The sequence below is a fragment of the Lupinus angustifolius genome, unplaced genomic scaffold (genome assembly GCF_001865875.1).
Source record: "Lupinus angustifolius cultivar Tanjil unplaced genomic scaffold, LupAngTanjil_v1.0 Scaffold_3_300, whole genome shotgun sequence".
In the NCBI taxonomy this organism is placed as follows: Eukaryota; Viridiplantae; Streptophyta; class Magnoliopsida; order Fabales; family Fabaceae; genus Lupinus; species Lupinus angustifolius.
The window spans coordinates 11,340-32,756 of record NW_017717113.1 but is presented as its reverse complement, the minus strand read 5'-3'; the positions used below and the strand labels follow the sequence as shown (position 1 = coordinate 32,756).

The 21,417-nt window shown below is 32.1% G+C and overlaps 1 protein-coding gene and 1 long non-coding RNA gene across 5 annotated transcripts; both read right to left on the bottom strand.

The window, feature by feature from the left end:
- Positions 1–2,667: 2,667 nt before the first annotated feature.
- Positions 2,668–21,123, bottom strand: LOC109337278. The gene is made up of 3 exons (XR_002106428.1): positions 20,928–21,123; positions 3,687–3,690; positions 2,668–2,681 (listed from the first exon to the last, which is right to left on the bottom strand). It is a non-coding gene; the product is annotated as an uncharacterized LOC109337278 (long non-coding RNA).
- On the bottom strand, positions 4,229–17,215 carry LOC109337277 (protein SUPPRESSOR OF GENE SILENCING 3-like). 4 transcript variants are annotated; one of them, XM_019574216.1, is made up of 7 exons: positions 14,413–14,510; positions 11,684–12,725; positions 11,233–11,530; positions 10,841–11,085; positions 9,771–9,928; positions 9,260–9,490; positions 4,229–4,240 (listed from the first exon to the last, which is right to left on the bottom strand). In XM_019574216.1, exons 1-6 carry the CDS (start codon positions 14,436–14,438, stop codon positions 9,265–9,267), a joined length of 1,995 nt encoding a protein of 664 aa, XP_019429761.1. In that variant the 5' UTR covers positions 14,439–14,510; the 3' UTR covers positions 4,229–4,240; positions 9,260–9,264. The 4 variants fall into 4 exon arrangements, with proteins under 4 accessions (XP_019429761.1, XP_019429760.1, XP_019429762.1 ...); XM_019574215.1 differs by lacking the exon at positions 4,229–4,240 and adding an exon at positions 9,000–9,180 and having other exon boundaries at positions 9,236–9,490; XM_019574217.1 differs by lacking the exons at positions 4,229–4,240; positions 14,413–14,510 and adding an exon at positions 17,097–17,215 and having other exon boundaries at positions 9,265–9,490.
- Positions 21,124–21,417: the final 294 nt, after the last annotated feature.

Genomic DNA, 21,417 nt, shown 5'->3' with positions numbered 1-21,417 from the left:
CTTGAATGGTAATAGGCACAAGAACTTGTTCACTATCAGTGACAGGTTCTTTTTCAAAGACAACATTCTGTATGTTCTCTTCCATCCCAAAATCAACTTCCTCAAGAAATCTTGCATTTCCCGTCTAAAAAGAGAGTCTTAAAGTGGGATCATAAAATTTATAGCCCCGAGAACGTTCAGCATAGCCAACAAAATAACAGCTAACAGTTCTTGAGTTCAGTTTTCTTTCATGCGGCCTATAAGGCCGCGCCTCAGCTGGACAATCTCAAATATGCAAGTGTTTTAAGCTTGGCCTTATATTAGTCCAAAGCTCATATGGGGTTTTGTTAACTGTTTTAGTTGGCACTCTGTTAATGATGTAAATTGTGGTCTTTAAAGCTCTCCCCCAAAGAGACTCTAGCAAGGAAGAATGACTAATCATACTTCTCACCATATCCTTAAGAGTTTGGTTTAATCGCTCAACAACACCATTCATGCTAGGTTTTCCTGGCATAGTGTATTGCAAAACAATTTCACATTCTATGAGGAAAAACCACAAATAGCCCTTTCATAGCATCCTTATTGTTCTTTCTTATCTTATTCTGAGATGTCATAGCTAAGTGAGCTCTTTCAGTCTTATCTCTCTGCAGTCTCTCTTCCTCTTGCACATAGTTCATCTGAGTGTTAAAACTCACTTTCAATTGCCCAAATTGTGCAGGAAGCGAGATCAAAACCAAGTACACGAGCAAGTCATCATGAAGCTCTAACTTAAGTGACTTGAGTTTTGATGAGAGATTAGACATCTCCATAATGTACTCCCTTATGTCCCATTTGACTTTATACTTCATAGAGATGAGTTTATCCAAAAGGCTACTCGTCTCCGCCTTTTCAATTTTGGCAAAGCATGGTTCTATTTCTTCAAGAAACTTTCTTGCACTCTGACCCTCAGAAATAGAGCCCTGAAACGCTCCTAGAATAGAGCGTTTCATGATCATTAGATACATTCAGTTAAAGTCTTCCAATTTCTCAATTTTTAACCTCATCGAGGATTTCCATAATAGAAATGAATTTCTCCACCTGAAGTGTCAGATCTAAATTCGTACAGCCGAGAATAATTTCTACGGCTTCCTTCCAGACCTTAAAGTTTGTCCCATTCAGCAATAAGATGTTCTTAATTTGAGCAGAAATATTTGCAAAACAAGTAAAAGAACAAAAAAATTGCAATCATTCTTGCAATTAAACTCACATTCAACTTTAATACTTAAATTCAAATGATAATGGGGCACATCAACAGTTACCTAGCACAACATTAATATTCAGTCTTTGGACAAAAATATTAACTTGAAAGTCACTCAATGTAGTAATCAAATATTGATAATCAGTTCTGTCAAACAATAAGTCTTTCTTTGGACCGACTTACTATTCACATGGAAAACCATATGATTATTACATATTTATTGCTACAAGTATGTTTGTAATTTGGGCCAAATAATAATCTTCCTTTGGGCCAATCATTATTCGCATAAAATCCAAACATACAATTGGCTTGATATTTCATATCAATCACTAATGATACTCTCGTTTGTGGTCAAACATTGATCATAATACATGTCAAATAATAAACTCTTCTTTGGACTGATTTGTCATTCACATATGCAACTTTATAATAAGCACATGTTTACCATCACATTGTGTATATAATCCGGCCAAATAATAATCTTCCTTTGGACTGATTAATACCCGCATGGATACATATACGCACTAGCATTTGACATTTATTATGAACAATTCACAGAAAAGATGTCACTTTGGCTACTTCATATTTAATAGGTTCACTTAAAATGACAAACAATTTTATTTTTCATAATAAAAATCATTTAGTTGACTTTGATTCAATATAACTTTAATCCAAAACATATATTATTTATATCCACGGATAAATACATATATTCATTATAGCCTATTCATAGCATTGCATCATTCTCATCACAAGGACTATATTTCGAATTCCAGTGATGGTCCCTTTGAATTTTCCATATAAAAATATATTACCATTTTATACATGATTAAACATGGCATGATAGGTACGTGGACCTGTGGGAAACCAAAAAAACATGGCATGACAAACTATCCAAACAAAAATAATGTTTCAACAATAGCAACCACTTTATAATGCAATTAGTCACCAACCAATGCAACAAACCATAAGTGTTGCAACCATTTAAACAAACAAGTCAAGTAATATATAAAACAAGACATGTTTACATAATAGACCCAACACAAGATACCTAGCACAACATCAATTTCTAGTCTTTGGACAAAGAAATGAATTTGTAAGTAGTACTCTCAACCTAATGATCAAATATTAACAATCAGTTATGTCAAACAATAGTCTTTCTTTGGACCGACTATTATTCACATGGAAAAAACTTTATAATTGTTATTCATTTATCATCACATGTATGTTATTACTTAGCAAAATTGTATCTTCCTTTGGGCCGAACACAATTCACATAAATAATCTCATACTCATCTGTGTAATCTTAATCAATTTCCATAATAGAGCTTACTTTGGCAACATATTGTATCAATTAATTCAAAAATAATTACTAGACAAAAAGGAAAATAATATGAGTTCATTATAAAAAATATAATCTTGGAATTAAAACCTTCAGATTTGATATCATTTATGATTAACAAATCTAATCCCACAATATAATTCCAAATCAAAAAAGATATATTATATATATATATATCAACCCATAAAAATGGATGCAATCTTAATCAAATGCAAAATAGATCTAGATTGATCAACATAAAAATATATACAAATCATTATTGAAATTCCAAATCGAATATGATCTTGCATATCTTAAAACATATATGTAACATTATATATATATATATAATATATATATATATATACATATTAACTTTAATCAGTAATTTCAAACATCACAACCTCAAGCTGAAAATAATTACATATGTATCTATGTATATTTTAATTCTCAATATATATAAGGTCATAAATTCCAGATTGTATATATACAAAATAAAAACACATCTTAACACATATATACCTTATACATATACTTTAACAAATCGCAAAATTGAAAGTGACAAAAGTCAATGTCCATTAGTGAGGCATTAGTGCACATATAATATACATATTGCATAACATAGTCATAAAGGTTAATGCAATGTTCATGCATACATCTGAATACATACTTCAACACATGTTACAAAGATTTATAATACAAATTACTCATAATTCAAATAAGAGGAAGCGGATAAAACTTATCCTCATTATTCCTAAATACTCAATTTTCATAACCAATAGCAGAAGCATAAAAAAATCCCCAAATTTAAAAATTAGGGTTCATAAAAATTGGGGAAAATATATCTTTAATGAAGAACCATAAAATTCAGAACCTAAAGCTCTGATACCACTTGTTAGATATTTCCTGATGATTGGTGAAATATCTATTCTAGGATCTTGAATAGCATGATTTTCACACACAATAAAAACAAGAATATAAAGTCATACATGAATATCTGAATCCATGTTCTCTGATCTACCTTTTGAGAGAGTTTTGGTATGATCGTTTTCCTCAACCAAATCCTTAATTCCTTTTGGGACCTTCGTTTTCTCTCTTATGGGGGAGAGGTGAAAACTATTTGTGATTTGGTGTATTGGGGACCATAACCTTCCTTATGCGTTAACTTATAGGGTTCTCATTATCCCATATGGGTTAACTTGATGGGTATCCACCTATTAAGCCCATATCCTTTATCATCTTTTAGAAATCTAAGGGGAGCCAATAATTAGATCACTTGTAATGTAACCCCGGAAATAAATAGTTGATATCATTGTATCAAATATATGATGTACACCTTAATTAGAAATTATAAATTTCTAACAACCAAATGAATCAATAATACCATAATATTTTATCACAAGTCATGTTCATTGACAAAGCTTCCCCTGTGGTTTTTTTATCTCCCTCTTCTTATAGGAGAAGGATTACCTTCCATTTGATCAACCCTTCATACGAGGACTTCTACCAGTCTCTTCATACATGTCTGAACCACCTAAAACATGTTTTTATCATCTTTTCTACTATAGTAACAACTCTAACCTCCCCCTAATACATTCATTTTTATTTCTACCTTATCTAGTGTGTGCACTCATCCAAAATAACATTCTTATATTTACTAGATGAAGTCTATTTTCTTGATATTTTATCACCCAACATCCAGTCTCATACAACATTACAAGTATGGTGCACTAAAACTTCCTCTTAAGTGGTAATATATGATTGATGTACTCGTTTTATAATCTAGTCCTATGAACAAACCATATATATACTAGGCTCTCATTTTTCAACTGGTTTTTTTATTTACTTTGGAGAGGGCTTTAGAGAAAAGCACTTCGAAGTTGGTAGTAAGAATGGGAAATAGGGTGGCAAGGTGGCAATGATGAGTCAATCATTGGCACTAGAATGGGTAGCATGGGGTGCATGTTATTGAGGGTAGAAGTAGAGTTGTGGAAGGAGGTGGATGCGAGTAAGAAAGAAATTTCATAATGTAACACCTTCACTCAGTGGAACTAAAAATAAATAAACAATTTATAAATGATTTATAGAAAAAGCAAAGCCATATTGAAAATTGTGAAATAAAATTTTCCAAAAAGATCTTTTACAATGAGCTGAACTTGAACTTGAAAAACAATAGAAATTGCCTTGACAAATCCTTCAAAAACGATATAAAATTTTCAACTTAACGAGGATAAAATCGGATACACTAACTCAAGTGTTACATCCTACAACAAAGTGGAGCACCACCTAGCTATAAGGAGTTATTTCTCTTCCTTTAGATGATGGCAAAATCATTCTTCATCAAGTCACATACTCCCTAAAATATTAAGAGAGTAAGTACTTCCACATATGGTATATAAACAACACATACAATATCATATTCATATAGCATATGTCACATAATAATTATCGGATGAATATAATAAAATTTGGAATATCAATATCGTGATGTATGAATATCTACAATGTCTATCTTGACACTACTAATCAACTCTCTAAATGATAGTTTGGAATATCAACTATAAATTAACAGCAATAGTACCAACACTGGTCGAGCTCGACCAGTCCTATGTTGTTCTTAGGAAGCGAACAAGATGACTACAACGTCAGGCCAACCATTGGTAACTCATACGCAAACTATCATGCACTCAGTAACGTCAGACTACCCACCCGCCAGCAAGGATAACCACTATATCACTTTGGACACAATACCTTCAAGACAGTGTCAGAGGTCACCGTAGTTACTACAAAGAGTTCTATCGGTGTAAGAAATCTACCCTATTCTTGATAGATCAATCCCCACGTGCAGTGTTGCCCCAACCAAGTCACACAGCCAAGGTACCCCTATGGGTTCTCAACACAAAATTTGTAGTGTTATATCTTCCCGTAGACTATGCTACCAACGGTAGACATAGTGACATGAATGATCATATTCAAATATGGCTTCAATTTCTTTAAGAAAACCTAGGGGAACTTTTTAGGGTAACATCAAATACTTTTGTAAAATATAGGTTCAACTACAAAGAAATGATTTCTCAACAAATGAGAATAAATTCAATAATTTGGCATTTTGAAAAGTAACTTTAAGAAATAAGGTTTCTCAAATCATTCCTTCCTTTTTAAGGAAATCACGACAACTATAGTAAAATATGGTTTTGACCAGAAGAATCATTTTATAGTAAATCATGGAATTTTATATTAATTTTACATTTTGGAAAACAACTTTAGAAATACATTTTCTCAAATCCCTTTCTTTTTTACTTAGAAAATGAAACATTTGTTTAAATCCATATACCAACACATTTTTCTAAGACAACACTTTATCAAATTATTTATAAAATATTTTCATGTACCTTTAAAATACCTTAGCTGGAGACAAACTCAATAAAACAATTTCCCATTCTTTCTTTACATTCTTTTCATAAACATACTTTTTTCATTCTTCATTCCACAAGGAATACTCATATGTCATGCCATGTAAATGCATAATGATTATTTCATATCATGGTGCAACAGTTAATTCAACATTCTAAATAATCAATCTATTTAGGAAACACTTATTCAGTACTAATATAATTTCCTCAGGATTGAGCAGTCACATCAAGCATATAGTTAATTCACATTACTTGGAACCATCACAAAATCATTCCATCAAAATAACATCAATCATACCAGTCATTTTAATTCTCAAGACGAACAGATAATCATGCCTATTCAAACAAGATTACATATCCAGCATAAAGTCATATACCAAGTAAAATTCATTCAATCTCAAATCATTAATTTACGAGTTAAAGGGCCTCAATGTCTAGTTACTCGTGGCCACAAAAATAGTATTTGACTATATATGCCTTAGCCCTAGCTTAGAGATGCACGACTATCTTTGGCGTCATTTATAAGCTCACGAAAGTACTTCTCTCCATACCTATACTTTTATCCAAATTAATAATATCTAGTTGCAGTTTGCCCATATCACGAGTACGTGATAGTATTTAAAATTGTTAAACTACGAATCTTATAGCTTTATTAGAAATTAACTAGAATTGTCCTAATGTGATTATGGACATTGGAATATATTCAAACAACTCATTTGAATATATGTAATTTCAGTCAGACATGATAAAAATCTCATTGGCACAATATAGCCAATTCTGATAGAGTTGGTTGGGCTTAGAGTTGAATTCTTCCTAACAGTAGGATATTGACAAGTGCACTAGAGACGTTAGGATTAATTTGAGCCCTCAAAATTAGGCAAATAGAGCCTAGGTTGAATATGTTTTCCATACCTTTTGGAATCATTAGAAAATAGTAACTATAACTCAAGTTATAATCATTTCAATTTCAAAGACATGTCCTATCTACATAAGTTGGACAACTCCAAAGAATGGTTTATAGGGTTTGACTCATACATTGGAATTATATGATACTTTCACAAAATGAAATCTTTATCCAATTTTGTTCATATGAAATTAGTTTGAATAGAATTGGACATTCAGGCTAAGAGTTATGGGTTAATTATAAAGTAATGTCCAACAATGACTTTCAGCTACAAGGCAGCAATAGATTACTTTAGTGTAGAGAGCATAACTCTAATATGACTAAATGAAAACAAGTTCTCTTTGTCAATTTAGAAATATAATTGATCAAGGCAAAACATTGGTATTTTAAGGTTTTGGGTTTAGGGTTTGGAGGACATATGTTTGAAGACATCTTTACATATCACTATAGCTTCTTTCAAGACTAGTCCATAACATAATATGTTTTGGTAAAACAATCATAATTCTCAAATGGCTTAATGGATTTGAGAGAACTTTATCAATTAGGAAAGCTTGTTGGATAAGGAGAAAGATAGGTACTTATAAGTTAGAAGATTATGACTGAAATGCATATTTTCAAAGTGATTTTTATGACTGATTACAGCTTTGGAGACAATAGAAACTAGTTTATTAAATAGGGCATAACTTACTCCCTACGTATCCAAACTTGAAAAATCTCATATTAACATGAAACTAATTTAAAGGATAACAACATTGTGGGATTGAAATTTCTAAAGAATAACCTCAGTGATCCAGAATATTTGTGCAAGAATAGAACAGAACATGCTTGGACATCAAGTAAGATGTGTTTACTTGGAGTACATGGTAGAGAGGGTGAACCTATTGACCACCAATACTTTGGGACCTGGGGTTTTATTCATAAAACAAAAGGAAATCAACATACAATTAAAGAATTAAGGTCATAGGCACTACCCTCACTCAATCTGATGATTTAGAATCCACATCATCACATAAACCATAAAATTGAGCTTACTTGAAGTACAAGAATGGATGACTGAGTTTCTAAGCTCTAATCACCTAAGGAATGGAACTAAAACATAAATAACAAGTAGGATTAAACATTCATTTCAAAATTTGAGATCATCGGCACTACCCTCACTAATTTAGAATCCTCATACCTTAATTTAGTACGGATCACTCTTGCATGCAAGAAAATGAAGAAAGACCAGCCTTGGTTTTCCTTGCCAAAATACGACCGCACTAGAGGAGAAGGAAGAAGATGGCTAAGTTTTGTTAGCTGAAAAATGGATGCTTTGACCTCTTCCACTCAATTTATAGCACTCGCATCTAAATGGGGAAGGAGATAAGGGCTAGGCTTGACCAAATTCTGGCCCAAAACTGAATTTAATTAAGGTTTAGGGGTCCTTAATTAGAAGGCAATGACTTGATTTTTAAGCTATTGATCATTCATGGTTGATAATTTATATATTATATAGATGGGTTTCTTGTATTCAAAGATACCTTGGGACAATGTTAAACATTATCTAGATGAGTATACATAATAGTCTATATCCTCATAGGATTAACATAAAAGTTTTAAGGTACTCGCGGATAAAGCTGTCAACAAGAATATTGACATTTTTTAGGAAATTGTATGAGTTTTATTTTAAAACTCATAACTCAAATAATGACTAGTCTTTAAAAACTCAATACTAATAAGATAATATTAACTTATACTAATCATAAGGTCCCTCAGACCATTCCAAACAATGTCATGCAACGATAGACTTACCCAATAACAAGTAAATGCAAAACTTATAAAATAACTCTAATATATGTTAAAAACTAAATCATAAATTTTCCTAATGAAATTTCATGACTCAACTCATTGTCTAACTCCTCTAACTACTAATCTATAACTCAAGTAAGTTTACTTCTTACTCAAGTAATCCTTTGTAATAGATACTAAGCAAAGAGCTATGTTACATAATAATCTACAGGGGAGCATGATATACTAAACCAAAATAGGTGCATCATAGAATCTGCAAACTACCATTAAATGGCAGAAATGGTGCACCTAATAGACGCCATAGGATGTCTACAATCCACACTTTGCTGCATTTGAATTTGCTGAGTAGCCATGCAATTTGTAAAATAGAAAATTTTAGCCAACAATTAGAGGATTACTCTATTATGCCAATATTGTTTGGTTGTATGGATTCCACAACAAATTTCTCAAGGCATATCCTGTCAAAGAGTACTTGAAAAAAAGAAAACAACATAAAAGAGTTTTAAAATTCCCAAATTCTAGAAACTAGAAACTTTGTCTGGGTCTTCAACTTATTAAAGTTCACTCTATCTTTCAACTTAGAAAGTGTTTATCTGTTTGTGTCAGTGCAATACAACAACCATCAGTTACCATTGGACTTAGTCTCCAAGTGAGATGGAGAGTACTTTTCCATGAGTTTTGCTAGTTCGTCATTGAACTTCGTCTCCATCTGCACCTCTTCCTCCCAATGCCTCTTCCTCATTGCAGCAAGACTTTCTTCATGAGCATGACACAGTTTCTCCTTCTCAGCAACAAAGTTCTCCATCTCTTTGTCTTGGACCTCCACAAATTTTAGATATTCGTCGGCCCTGCATCCAAAGAAATCAATATTCGCCATAAGCCGAAGAAAAATATAAGAAGCACAACCTAAATAACTGGACTACATCTTTTTATATACAAGTGTATACACCTGTCATGTGAAAATATGTTTAACTCAAATTTGTCATTCAACTATCCATTTCAGAGTCACCTATAAGATGCTTAATTTTTTTCACAGAATTTGAAAAAACATATGCTAGCTTCAGATGTGAATAGATCACTGGTCCAAGAGAACTGAAAATATAGTCTCAAGGAATGACAAATTCTTACTTGAGTTTCCTTTCCTCTGCATTTAAAGGACCATTGCTTGACTGCTTCACCTTTTCACGTTCCTCCTGCTGCATCCTCTCAAAATCTTCCTCCTTAGCATTCCTTGAATCATGAATGACTTTGATCTGGTCCCTAAAGAATTGCTCTTGCATGTACATCTTTCATCGCGGCACAAGATACATTGGTTAGAAAAGGTAACATTAACAAGTAATAAATCATACAAGTAGAGATCGTTGGAGACAATGACTAATCAAAAAGGTGAGTAAATTGTGTATGAAGGTCATTCGGGTTAGGAAAATGAAAAAAATAAAATTGTTTCTTGGATATAGAACAGATAGCACAAGGTTTTAGCATGCGGCATATAAATAAAAAGAAAAACAAGGACTAGGATGAAATTATCATGACACACTAGAGAAGTTATTGAATCAATTCAATAAGCAACACAAACTGGTCAGGAAAACTAGGTAACAGCAGTGTGCATCAACCTCCACAACAAAGCAGGAGTAATCAACCCAGATCCAAGTCTTACCAAGATAATATACTTTTCTATGCATTAATATAATAAACTGTCTTGCTTTTTATTTTAAATTATAGAATTCCATGCCAATCCAACTCATTATCATTGCTCAATGATATGTTTTAACTTTTCAGAAAAAGCAAAAAGGTACAACATTACCAGCACAACCTATAGGTGGCAATAAAATGATAAATGCAATTGTCTCCTCTTACTTGTTAGTCTAGTTTGAGAGGTCAGACTGATGCTCAATGTGAACACCAATCACAATTTTAAATGTAAACCATCTCATACAGGAAGAAAGAGAAAATGAGACAATAACACTTATCCATGCATTCTCTAAAGGCATTTCAGGACTTAGTGCAAAAATATAAATTACATTTTGTCATCAAAACAGTTCAGCAGAAGCATATCCTAACCACAACTTAATAGCCCCAGAATAATCAATTATTAGAAGTACATGCCACAAGAAAAGCAAATAAGCATCACAGTTCAAGGAAAAGCTTTTTCAGTAAAACTAAATAACCATCAAGTATGTTTCTAATGTCAGTGTCACCTCTTCTTTGTTCTCTTCGTGCTGCATTTTAGCTCTTAGCCTCACAATGCGATTTTCTTCCATTGTCTTACGCAGCTTCTCAGTCACAATACCGAAAGATTCTTCAAGAGCTTTAGTATGTTTTTGTCCCTTGACAACCTTGTCCTTAAGGTAGATAAGTTGTTGGTTTTCCTCACTCATTTGTCGGATATGGTTAACAACCATCTCCTGGTATGATCTCATATCATATTTGAGTCTGGACTTACCTATAATACAATTTTCATATAAAAGGAGACAAGAACGAAAAGTCAGCATAGACTTTGTTTCCATTGAGTACTTGGTTACAACTAGTAGAAATCAAAAGGTCAGCATAAATAGAATATGGAGAAGAAAAATAACTCAAAGTGGAATACCTTGGGAATGCCTGTTGAAATTCTCCAGGTCTTCTTTAGTAGCCATGTATCCATAGAGCTGCCGGTTCCCACCAGGGAGAAATAAAATACGTCGATTACTAAACCAACCATTTCTATCAGTTCCTTGCTCTGAAAAATGTTTGTGCAGACGCTCTGCCTCTAGATAACCACTACCTGAGGCTTCAAATATCAAAACACTCATCCCACGATGACCCTGTGGGCCATAAGAATGTCGTGCTCTGACAGCAGTATATGTGCTGAAATAATCCAGAAGTTCTTGATTACCCATGCCTATCCACTAATTACAAAGAACAAAACCTGAAGTTAACACAAAAACCCGCAATGTTCTTGGAAAGTTAAGAATGTTTCACTATATTGATACAAGCAATCAAAATAGTAACTGCAGTATTACTAGTTATTTCATCATTTGCCACAAAATGTATAGCTATACCTTGTCATTATGATCTTGTTCAAGTTGGGTATTCTGAATGACAACCATCGGAGGCCAAACTATTTCATGATCTTTCTCCTCAACTTTTATACCTTTCCATTTACCAAATACTTCGCCAGCTGGAATAACTGAAGTACCCCTTCTGCGAAGTTCCTCATCCAAAAGTTCAGCAAGCTCCCTGTGCATCTTCACCCTTTTAGACCCCTTTGTTTTTGCATGTGCCATCAGAGGCTGCAGTCCTCTGTACCAGTCAATAGCACCAGGGCCACCTTGACAAGCTGGACAGTGCCACTGCCTTTCTGGATTATTCATTTCATCAACAGTCAGGTCATCCAAATTCTGAAAGAATTTCCGAAACCATTTGCATTTTTTCCTTGTCTCGTGACTCTTTTGACTAGTATCTGAATCATAGTCATCACTCATCAGATCGTCATCAGTATCTTCCAAATCATAAGAGTCTTCCACCTCATCATCGTCATCATCAACATTGTTGTTATTCTCAGAGTACTCTGGCACAATTTCATCTTGTGGATTGGATTGCATAGAACCAGCTCTAGATTGCCAATTCCAACCGTGCTGCAGAGGAGGCCGAATTAAAGGAGTTGAAGTCACAATGTTGTTTTCATACCCACCTGTACCTAACTGGGGTCTTCCATTTCCTCGGCCAGCTGGTCTCCTAGCATTTTGTGTCTGCCAGGGATTTCCAGAAGCTCTCCCAACTCCACCTTGATTCCAAATGCCTGGCATTTGAGACACATCTTTATTCCCTGATGCTCTAGGATTAGAATTATAGGGTGGAGGACCCCGTGGTTTTGAAGAACTGCTCCCACCTCTGCTCTTGGATTTCCTTGCATATACCTCCCATTCACCACTATCATCTTTTCCTGAGTCTAGGTTAGTGGCAGCAATACCCTGGGTCAACTGGTCAATTATTGGACGGGATTCAGATATGCTTTTCCCTTTGGACGACAAGTCAGCATTGTTAGCAGCAATGAAAGGTCTTCCACCTCCTCTTTTTGAACCCATTTGTAGGTGATCTGACCTGGATCATAATTTTTGCAGTCAGGCACAAATACAAAGAGTTACACTGTAAATAGAGGTATGCACCACAGAAACATCATTTACTTGAAAATTGAGTTTTCAACTAACAGCATAATAAATACTTCAATATGAATTCAGTACTTCGAAACAATAAAGTTACACAGTAAATAGAATAAAAAAGGAGAATACATTACAACAAGAGACAGACAGATAATGTGCATGCAATGGTAATGCTTTAACATGAATCAGATGCAGCAGGGGTAATCCTTTCGAGTACAGAACATACTACAAGAAAAGCTTCTGAGATTATAACAATTCATAATTTCTAAGTGAAAGGTGATTCATGAAATTAATACGAAGTTACGAACATAACATTTTAGAGGTGCTAAAATAATTAATAAATAGACCCTTAGTTATATGCATATTCTTTTGATCAGTTGGAACGTTTGAAGGAGATAGAAAAGGAAGAAAATGTAAATGCAATTTAAAATAATTATTTACACACAAAGAAGGCTGAAGTTGAAAATCCATTACTTTAAGTGAGCATTTATTGTAAAATTTCAGCCAGATTGAGACCCAAAAATAAATCATAATAGAAAATAGCAATTTCTAATGTCACACGGTGCATTTTTAGCAACTTAAAATAACAACAACTAAACCTTAACCCCACTAGTAACATAAAAATACAGTAAAATTTCAAGTTCATGGGAAAATGAAATATATCTCTTCTCGAGAATCAAGATCATACTTGCACTATCTCCGAGTGAAAACTTATAAAACCAAGAGCAGTCAAGTCCTTTGGTTATGAAACTTACTAGAAAAAAATATAGGGTTAACTCGTAAAATGACAAAATTGGAAAGTCATTGCTACAAATAAGCATTAAAGAAAGGAAAAACCTTAATAAACTTAATAATTCCAAAGAAAAACGAGAAACACAAAACCTACCACATTTTTCACAAGACGAGTAAAATAAACTCATTTTTTTCTTACTAGAGAAGGATGCTACAACAAAATGAAAATCAAACATGGGTAGTTAAAAACACACATTAAAATTTGCATTCTTCCAAAAAAGCAAGAGAAAGTGACATCATAAGGGTAACATATATAAAGACAAAAATGTTACGAAACAGAGCAAGAGTGGAAGATAGTATGGTGATCATAAGATGATTGCCAGAAGAAAATGGCGGGGATCAGCAGAGAATGTGAAGTACATGCCGCCAATGTATTAGAGAGCAAAGTGAGATAAGTGTGAGGGAGAGGGAGAGGGAGAGTGAGAGAAAGGGGGGCAGGTGAAAAGCAGAAACAAAAGTTGCTGACCCTTCACATGGCAAAAACCTGCCAGAAACCTTCACTGGAAATAAATAAACATTAAATAGGGAGAAAAGCTAAATTAATTTCCCACAGAAAAGAACAACACAAACACGAAACCATCCTTGTTTCCATTTCCAAATAAAATTATTTTTTAATATTTTATTTTCTTTGCAGTGAAGGATGCAGATTGATAAACATCAAGTGCAAGTAGCTGAACACACATTCATTAAGTCATTAAAACTTGCATTCTTTCAAAAACAGATGACAAAGTGACATCATATAAGTGTAACAATGAGGTTTAAGACAACGAGAGAATTGCATAAAAAGATATGAAGAGAAAATCGGTAAGAAAAAGAGCAAGGGTCGAAGAAATTACGGTGATCTTAGGATGATTGACAGCATAAAATAGCAGTGGTTGGCAGCGGTTGTGAAGCACGCATGAGTGCGCAACCGCTGGCAGAGAGCAAGGCAAGTAGAAGAGAGAGGAGTATATTAATGAAAATGAGTAAGAAAGGTGTGGGAAGAACCAAATAAGACAGGTTATTTATGTGACTTTCCAGACTTGAAAATTTAATGAAAAGTTGATTTATTAGGCACAAAATAGTATACAAATATCAATAATTACACAAAATAATAACTTGAAACAATGATCACGGGAAATGCTAGGAGCACATTCTCTTCAACACTTTATTTATCATGCTTTTTATGTGAAGTTCATGTGGGCTCCATTAAAATAACAGTGGGCCTGTGTAACTTAATGAGTCCCATATGAAACTCACCCAATAATAAAGAAAATACTAAAAACCATGTCATAAAAGAACATATATGTATATATATTATATACATACCTACACAAATATATATACAACAGATTTTTACACAAAAAGGAGATAAACGAAAAGGAACCTGCCAAAAATATAAGTTACCTTATTTAATCAATCAGAACAGAAAAGGTAAACCTATCTATGTACTAGAAGAAAGATTAGCCAACAGCAAGAAACACAAGCAAATCTAAGCACTGCAGAAACATTCATTCACTTGAAAATTGCATTCTAAAATAACAGCATAACAAACACTTGTGAATTATCAATATGAACTCAACACTTAGAAACATTAAAGTTACACAGTACATAGAAAACAACTGAGGGAGAATGCAATCCAACTAAGACTAAAAAAGACAATGCACAAGCAAAAGTAATGGCTGCAATGCTTCAACATGAATCAAATGTAGTGGAAATCCTTTAGGATACAAAACATGCAACAAAAGCTTCTGGGATGCTTGCCATCATATAACATTTCATATGTTTATGCGATAGGGGTCAAAGATGATCCCATGAAACTAAAGCAGACATAACTTTTTAAAGGTGTTTAAATAAGCATTTACCAGCATGCTTCTGACAAATAAGGCACCAGAAAAGCAACATTTACAAATGCATTTAGACCACATCTTTGTTTTTCTGTAAATATTAAATGCACATATTTAAATTGAAATGCAACAAGATTATAGAAAGATACTAATATTTAGGGATTATTTCTTTAGGCTTAAAAATTAGCCATACAAAAGTAATTTTGGCAAAAGTAAATTTTTTAGAAGCGCTTAAAAATATAGCTTCTCACAAAAAGCTGAATTTCAGTGTTTTTTGCAGCTTCTAATTTTTTGAAAACCCAACAACACAAATGTTTTTGTTTATAGCCAAAAGTTTTTATCTTCTTTTTTAGGTGTGTGTGTGTGTGTGTGGGGGATGCACTTCCCATGATTTGAACCTGGGTGCTCAGATTCCATGTCCCACAGCTCTACCAGCTGAGTTGGCTCTTGGGGACGGACAAGGATATATTGTCCCCAACTAATCAAAATGAAACACAAATAGAACAAGTCATGAATATTTAATTTTTTTAACTATATGACATATTTTAATTGCTTCGAGACATGCTTGAGGACCCTATCCAAGCAAATATGCATATATCAGAATTCAGAAGTGATTTTTATCAACATAATGAGCATAAACAAACAGGCCCTTGGTTCTTATATGCATATTCTTTTGGCCAGTTGGAGCCTTTGAAGAGGATTGAAAAACAAACACAAATGTAATCCAAAATAAGCATTTACTCACAAAGAAGACTGAACTAGAAAATTCATTACTTTGAGTGAACAATCATCACAAAATTTTCAGCCAGCTCGAGACCCAAAAATAAATAATGATGATTGTAATAAAGGGAATGACAAGTGCTCTTAACCACAGGCACTTGCTAAGGTTCCACTCAAAGAAGATGTTTCTTGGAACAAAAATGTTTTGTGTACAACCACTTTGTACATAGAAACTTGACTTCAGAAATAATGCAGATAGTAACAAAAAAAAACGCACCCCTCATCTCTTGGAAATTGTGAAGTTTTGAGGAAAAAAATGTTATATAAATATCATTCTTGTTGGAAACTGATGTATTTATTAACCTAAAGACATGAAACTTGTATTGCCAATACAAGATTTCTACATTTTGAAAAAATATTATAATAATAATTATGATTAACATCCAACTGCAAAGCAACATTGTTAACCCTTAATTTGCCAAAAACATGGAAAAGCCGTTTGTCTAGTGTTGGTCTAAAGGCCCACTAGATCCTCAGATATACCAAAAGGTGAATGGTTAGATTCCTAGGAGGAATCACTTCTCCGGAGGACAGCTATGTACCCGAATGGGATTATTTCTTTATGATGAGGGAATATCATTGGTTATACCAAAAAATTTGCCGAAAACGGAAAATCTTGGCTACAAACAAACAAGCATTAGAGAAAGGAAAACAGTTGATTAACTTCCAAAGAAAAGAAAAAACAATAGAAAAACAACACTACCCAAATTTTCAAGAGACGAATATGATAAACACATTTTATTTTGTTATTTTATCTGCAGAGAAGGATGCTACAGAATGAACATAATGTGAATGCAGTGAAACACACCAACACTTGCGTTCTACTAAATATAGAGAATGGCAAAACGACAACGTATAAGTGTAACACATATAGAGAGAAAAGTAAAAAATAAAGCGAGAGCGGAAGAAAGTACGGTGAACTTAAGATGATCGCCGGCAGAAGATAGCAGAATCAGCTAAGGTTGTGAAGCACACGCGCCACCACAGTGGGAGAGAGTAAAGCGAGAGAAGTGTGAGTGAGAGAGAGCTGTGAAATTACCTGGTATTTATAGTCCTGCGGACTTGAAAATGTAATGAAATTTAGTTTATTCTGGCAAGATTTAAAATACTAAAAAATGAAGGTTTTATGGATAAGATTAAAAATTATATAACTTATGTTAATCTAATGATGTAAGATATTACCAAAAGAAATTAAAAAATTAAAAATTTTAATTTCTGTGAATGATATTTATTGCAAGATATAAATATGTACTCTAAAATAGATTAATTTTTTTACTTAAAAAATGAGGATACTCATTAAAAGAAGTAATTAAGTTTTTTGGAGAAAGATAATTATAATAATGAAAATATTTATATATTTAGCTTATTTCTATAAAAGATGTTTATTTTTTGCTTTTATTTCCTACACAATAAGAAAATTAAGATGTCTTTTAAATTCATCATTAATGACATAATATCATGTTACGGTGTAGTTTGTAGAGGAAAATATATCATTAATCATTAAGAAAAGTCATCTTTTATTATTGCAAGAAAAATGCTACATAATACACTTATTTCAACAATTAATAAATTGGCATGAAATATATACCTATGAGAAATTATGATATGATCATAGCCAAATCTTTCAATCACATCATTATTCTTCATTTTGAATAAACACATTTATTTTAAATTTAAATATTAATGGAATTACTAAAAAAAGTAGAAAACATTTATATATATATTTAGTTTATTTCTATAAAAGATGTTTATTTTTTTATTTTAGATTTAACCTTAATTAAAAAAGAAAAATGATATATTTTCCTATAAAATGTTACTTTTAAATTCATTATTAATGACATAGTATCATTTTATGTCATATGTTACTTTTTATAGTGTAATTTCTAGAGGAAAATATATCATTACTCACTAAGAAAAGTCATCTTTTATTGCAAGAAAAATGCTACCTAACACACTTATTTCAATAATTAATAAAATGACAAAAAATATATACCTATTGGAAATTATGATATGATCCATAGCCAAATCTTTGAATCACATCATTATTCTTCATTTTGAATAAACACATTTGTTTTAAATTTAAGTTATTAGTAGTACTAAAAAAATAGAAAATATTTATATATTTAGTTTCTTTCTATAAAATATGTTTATTTTTATTTTTATTTTACACTCAACCTTAATTAAAAAAGAAGAATGATATATTTTCTTATGCAATAAGAAAAATAAAATGTTACTTTTAAGTTCTTCATTAATGATGTAATATTAGTTTATCTTATGTGACTTTTTTAATGGTGTAATTTCTAGAGGAAAATATGTTATTACTCGTTATATTATTGCAAGAAAAATGTTACCTAACACACTTATTTCAACAGTTAATAAATTTGCAAGAAATATATATCTATGAGAAATTATGATATGATCCATATCCAAATCTTTGAATCACATCATTATTCTTCATTTTAAATAAACACATTTATTTTAAATTTAAATTATTAATGGTAGTACTAAAAAAGTAGAAAATATTTATATATTTAGTTTCTTTCTATAAAATATGTTTATTTTTTTTTTTACACTCAACCTTAATTAAAAAAGAAAAATGATATATTTTCTTATACAATAAGAAAAATAAAATGTTACTTTTAAGTTCTTCATTAATGATGTAGTATTATTTTATATTATATGTAACTTTTTTAGTGGTGTAATTTCTAAAGAAAAATATGTCATTACTCATTATATTATTGTAAGAAAAATGCTACCTAACACACTTATTTCAACAATAAATAAATATGTAAGAAATATATACCTATAAGAAATATATACCTATGAGAAATTATGATATGATCCATATCCAAATCTTTAAATCACATCATTATACTTCATTTTGAATAAACACATTTATTTTAAATTTAAATTATTGATATTATCATCAATATGACCATTTGTTGTGAATAACCTAATAATTTCTCATTCCTCACCCTAGTAATTATGAGTTTATACGCTTGTAGCACCTCATTTTTGTAATTTAGAAATTAGGACTTCATTATAAAAATATGATGAAAATTTAAATAAAATTAAAGGCAACCTGTTAGAAAATCAAATGAATTTAAAATTTCTTTTCATTAACATGTTCAAGATGCATAAATATTCAATATTTTTATTACCCAAAAACGAGGTATCACATTTAACCTGAAAACCATGATTTAGATAATTACCTATTTGTTTAAGTATATAGCTTTACAAAATCATTAATCTTAATCTTAACATAATGATTATAAAAGACATCTTGTATGCGAAAAGAATCACTCTTAAGTATTTTTCATAAAATATAACTTATACAAAAATTAGTTCAAAAGACCAAGGGTATTCCTAAATCAGAGCCAATAATCCCAACATAAACAAGATACTTAACTATATATCAGCTAAGTTCTTCTTGTCTATATTTCTATCAATGAATATCCATAGAGCAACTGCATCACCATAAAAAACAATGTTAAACATATGCAAATGATGCATGAAGTTAGTGTCTTATACAAGAGGATATTCACATCCACGATTAATATATCTTTCATGCAATGCAATATGCTATTCACCAACCAATCACCGCCAAAATTACAGTACGCGAAGGCCAATATCCTAGTGGAAAAGCAACCGGGAGTACAAATATCATTAACAACGACAAGTAACAATATCAATTGTTTTCCAATTACCTCTATCAGAGGTGCTTACGTGGTAAGCCAGTCCGTTTCAGGATTCCTCTCTATCGATCATGAAACATGCAAGGGGTGTCAGAGACCACTTAGTTTGCATGTAAGACTATCCTGGTCATACGGGTAATGAATCCGGACCCTCACTAGACTATCCCACTTAAGCAATCCCTCAAGGCTTCTTGACGAATCACCGTCATTGCCGCCCCTATCCAAATCCCAATGATATTTTTATCATCGTATCTTTTCATTTTCTCCAACTCCAATTACACGAATGCAATGCATGTACACTAACCGAAGTTAGTCCATTAAATCTTTTAATCAAGGTTTTCCAATTTTTTATTTCAACAAACATCACCTAAGTTAGTCGTCTCAGCCCCAATGCATTTCTATCATGCCAAGTCCAATGAACGAGCTCAATACGCTAACTTAGTATCCAAGATCATTAAGTAACGCCCCAATTCTCACTACACTTTCAAGTGTGTGAATAGCCATAGACTCTCATCAAATTCAATCTTTCCAAAAACACAAAAGTTAGTTGTCTCAGTCACAGTGCATTTTTACTATTACATGTCCTTAGGACGAGCTCAAGACACTAACTTGGTGATTTAATATACAAGCAAGACCTTAATTTCAAACTCTTGTATTTTTCATATCAGTATAACAACTCACATATATATTTCTCATTAAATATAATGATCAAGTTATATATTTTGAAACCAATACAATAATCAACTTAATTACATTTTCCCATATGAATACAACAATACAACAATCCATAACATAACCATTACAATTGAGATATTTTTAAATTATGACATTGTCACAAACATTCAGCACATAAAACAATTATTAATTTATCACAATACTCGCATGCATTCAAACATAATTATTTAACAACCTTCCATGACGATATAATACCATAAGCGAGTACCTCACATTATGTTACGCATAACAATGAATTCATACACATATATTTCCAGCACAATCAAATATCTAAGACTTTATACATCATCATGAAAAAGGATTAATGGCTCTTACATGAAAACAAGTTTCCATGAGAGTTCCTAATCTACAAGACTCTCCGACTTTTGAGAGAATCGGAGAGGAAAAACTTTAATGAAATACTCTAAGACCACAATGGTCTTCTCCCTCACCTGAGTTTATGTAAACTCATTTGTTCAGCAATTGAACTAGATCTCCCATCATCTCCTTCAACTTTAGAATCTCAACTCATAACATGCAAATAATAATCAAGACAACAAATCAAACTCTACTCTACCTAAGACTAATTAACAACTAAACTAACATTGCTCAATAATTTATAAAATAACATACATAACTACACGTGTAACATATTGCTTTGTTTTGTTACTCTGTACAGTGTATACATGTAATTTAAAAACAAGACCACAACAATTCAACATAGACCAACAACTAAAAAAAATCAAAATAACTTCATTTAAAATAAGTATATTCCTTTTATAGATAATTGCAAATCTCATGGGATTTTTTTCCTGAAAGTTTCAAT

Coding starts and splice junctions, on each gene's coding strand:
- LOC109337277 (XM_019574216.1), bottom strand. CDS start 14,438: ATGCTGTCAATCATCCTAAGATCACC. Junction 11,086..11,232: donor TTTCAACAGGCATTCCCAAG/GTATTCCACTTT, acceptor ATTGTATTATAG/GTAAGTCCAGACTCAAATAT. Junction 9,929..10,840: donor ACGAAGAGAACAAAGAAGAG/GTGACACTGACA, acceptor CCGCGATGAAAG/ATGTACATGCAAGAGCAATT.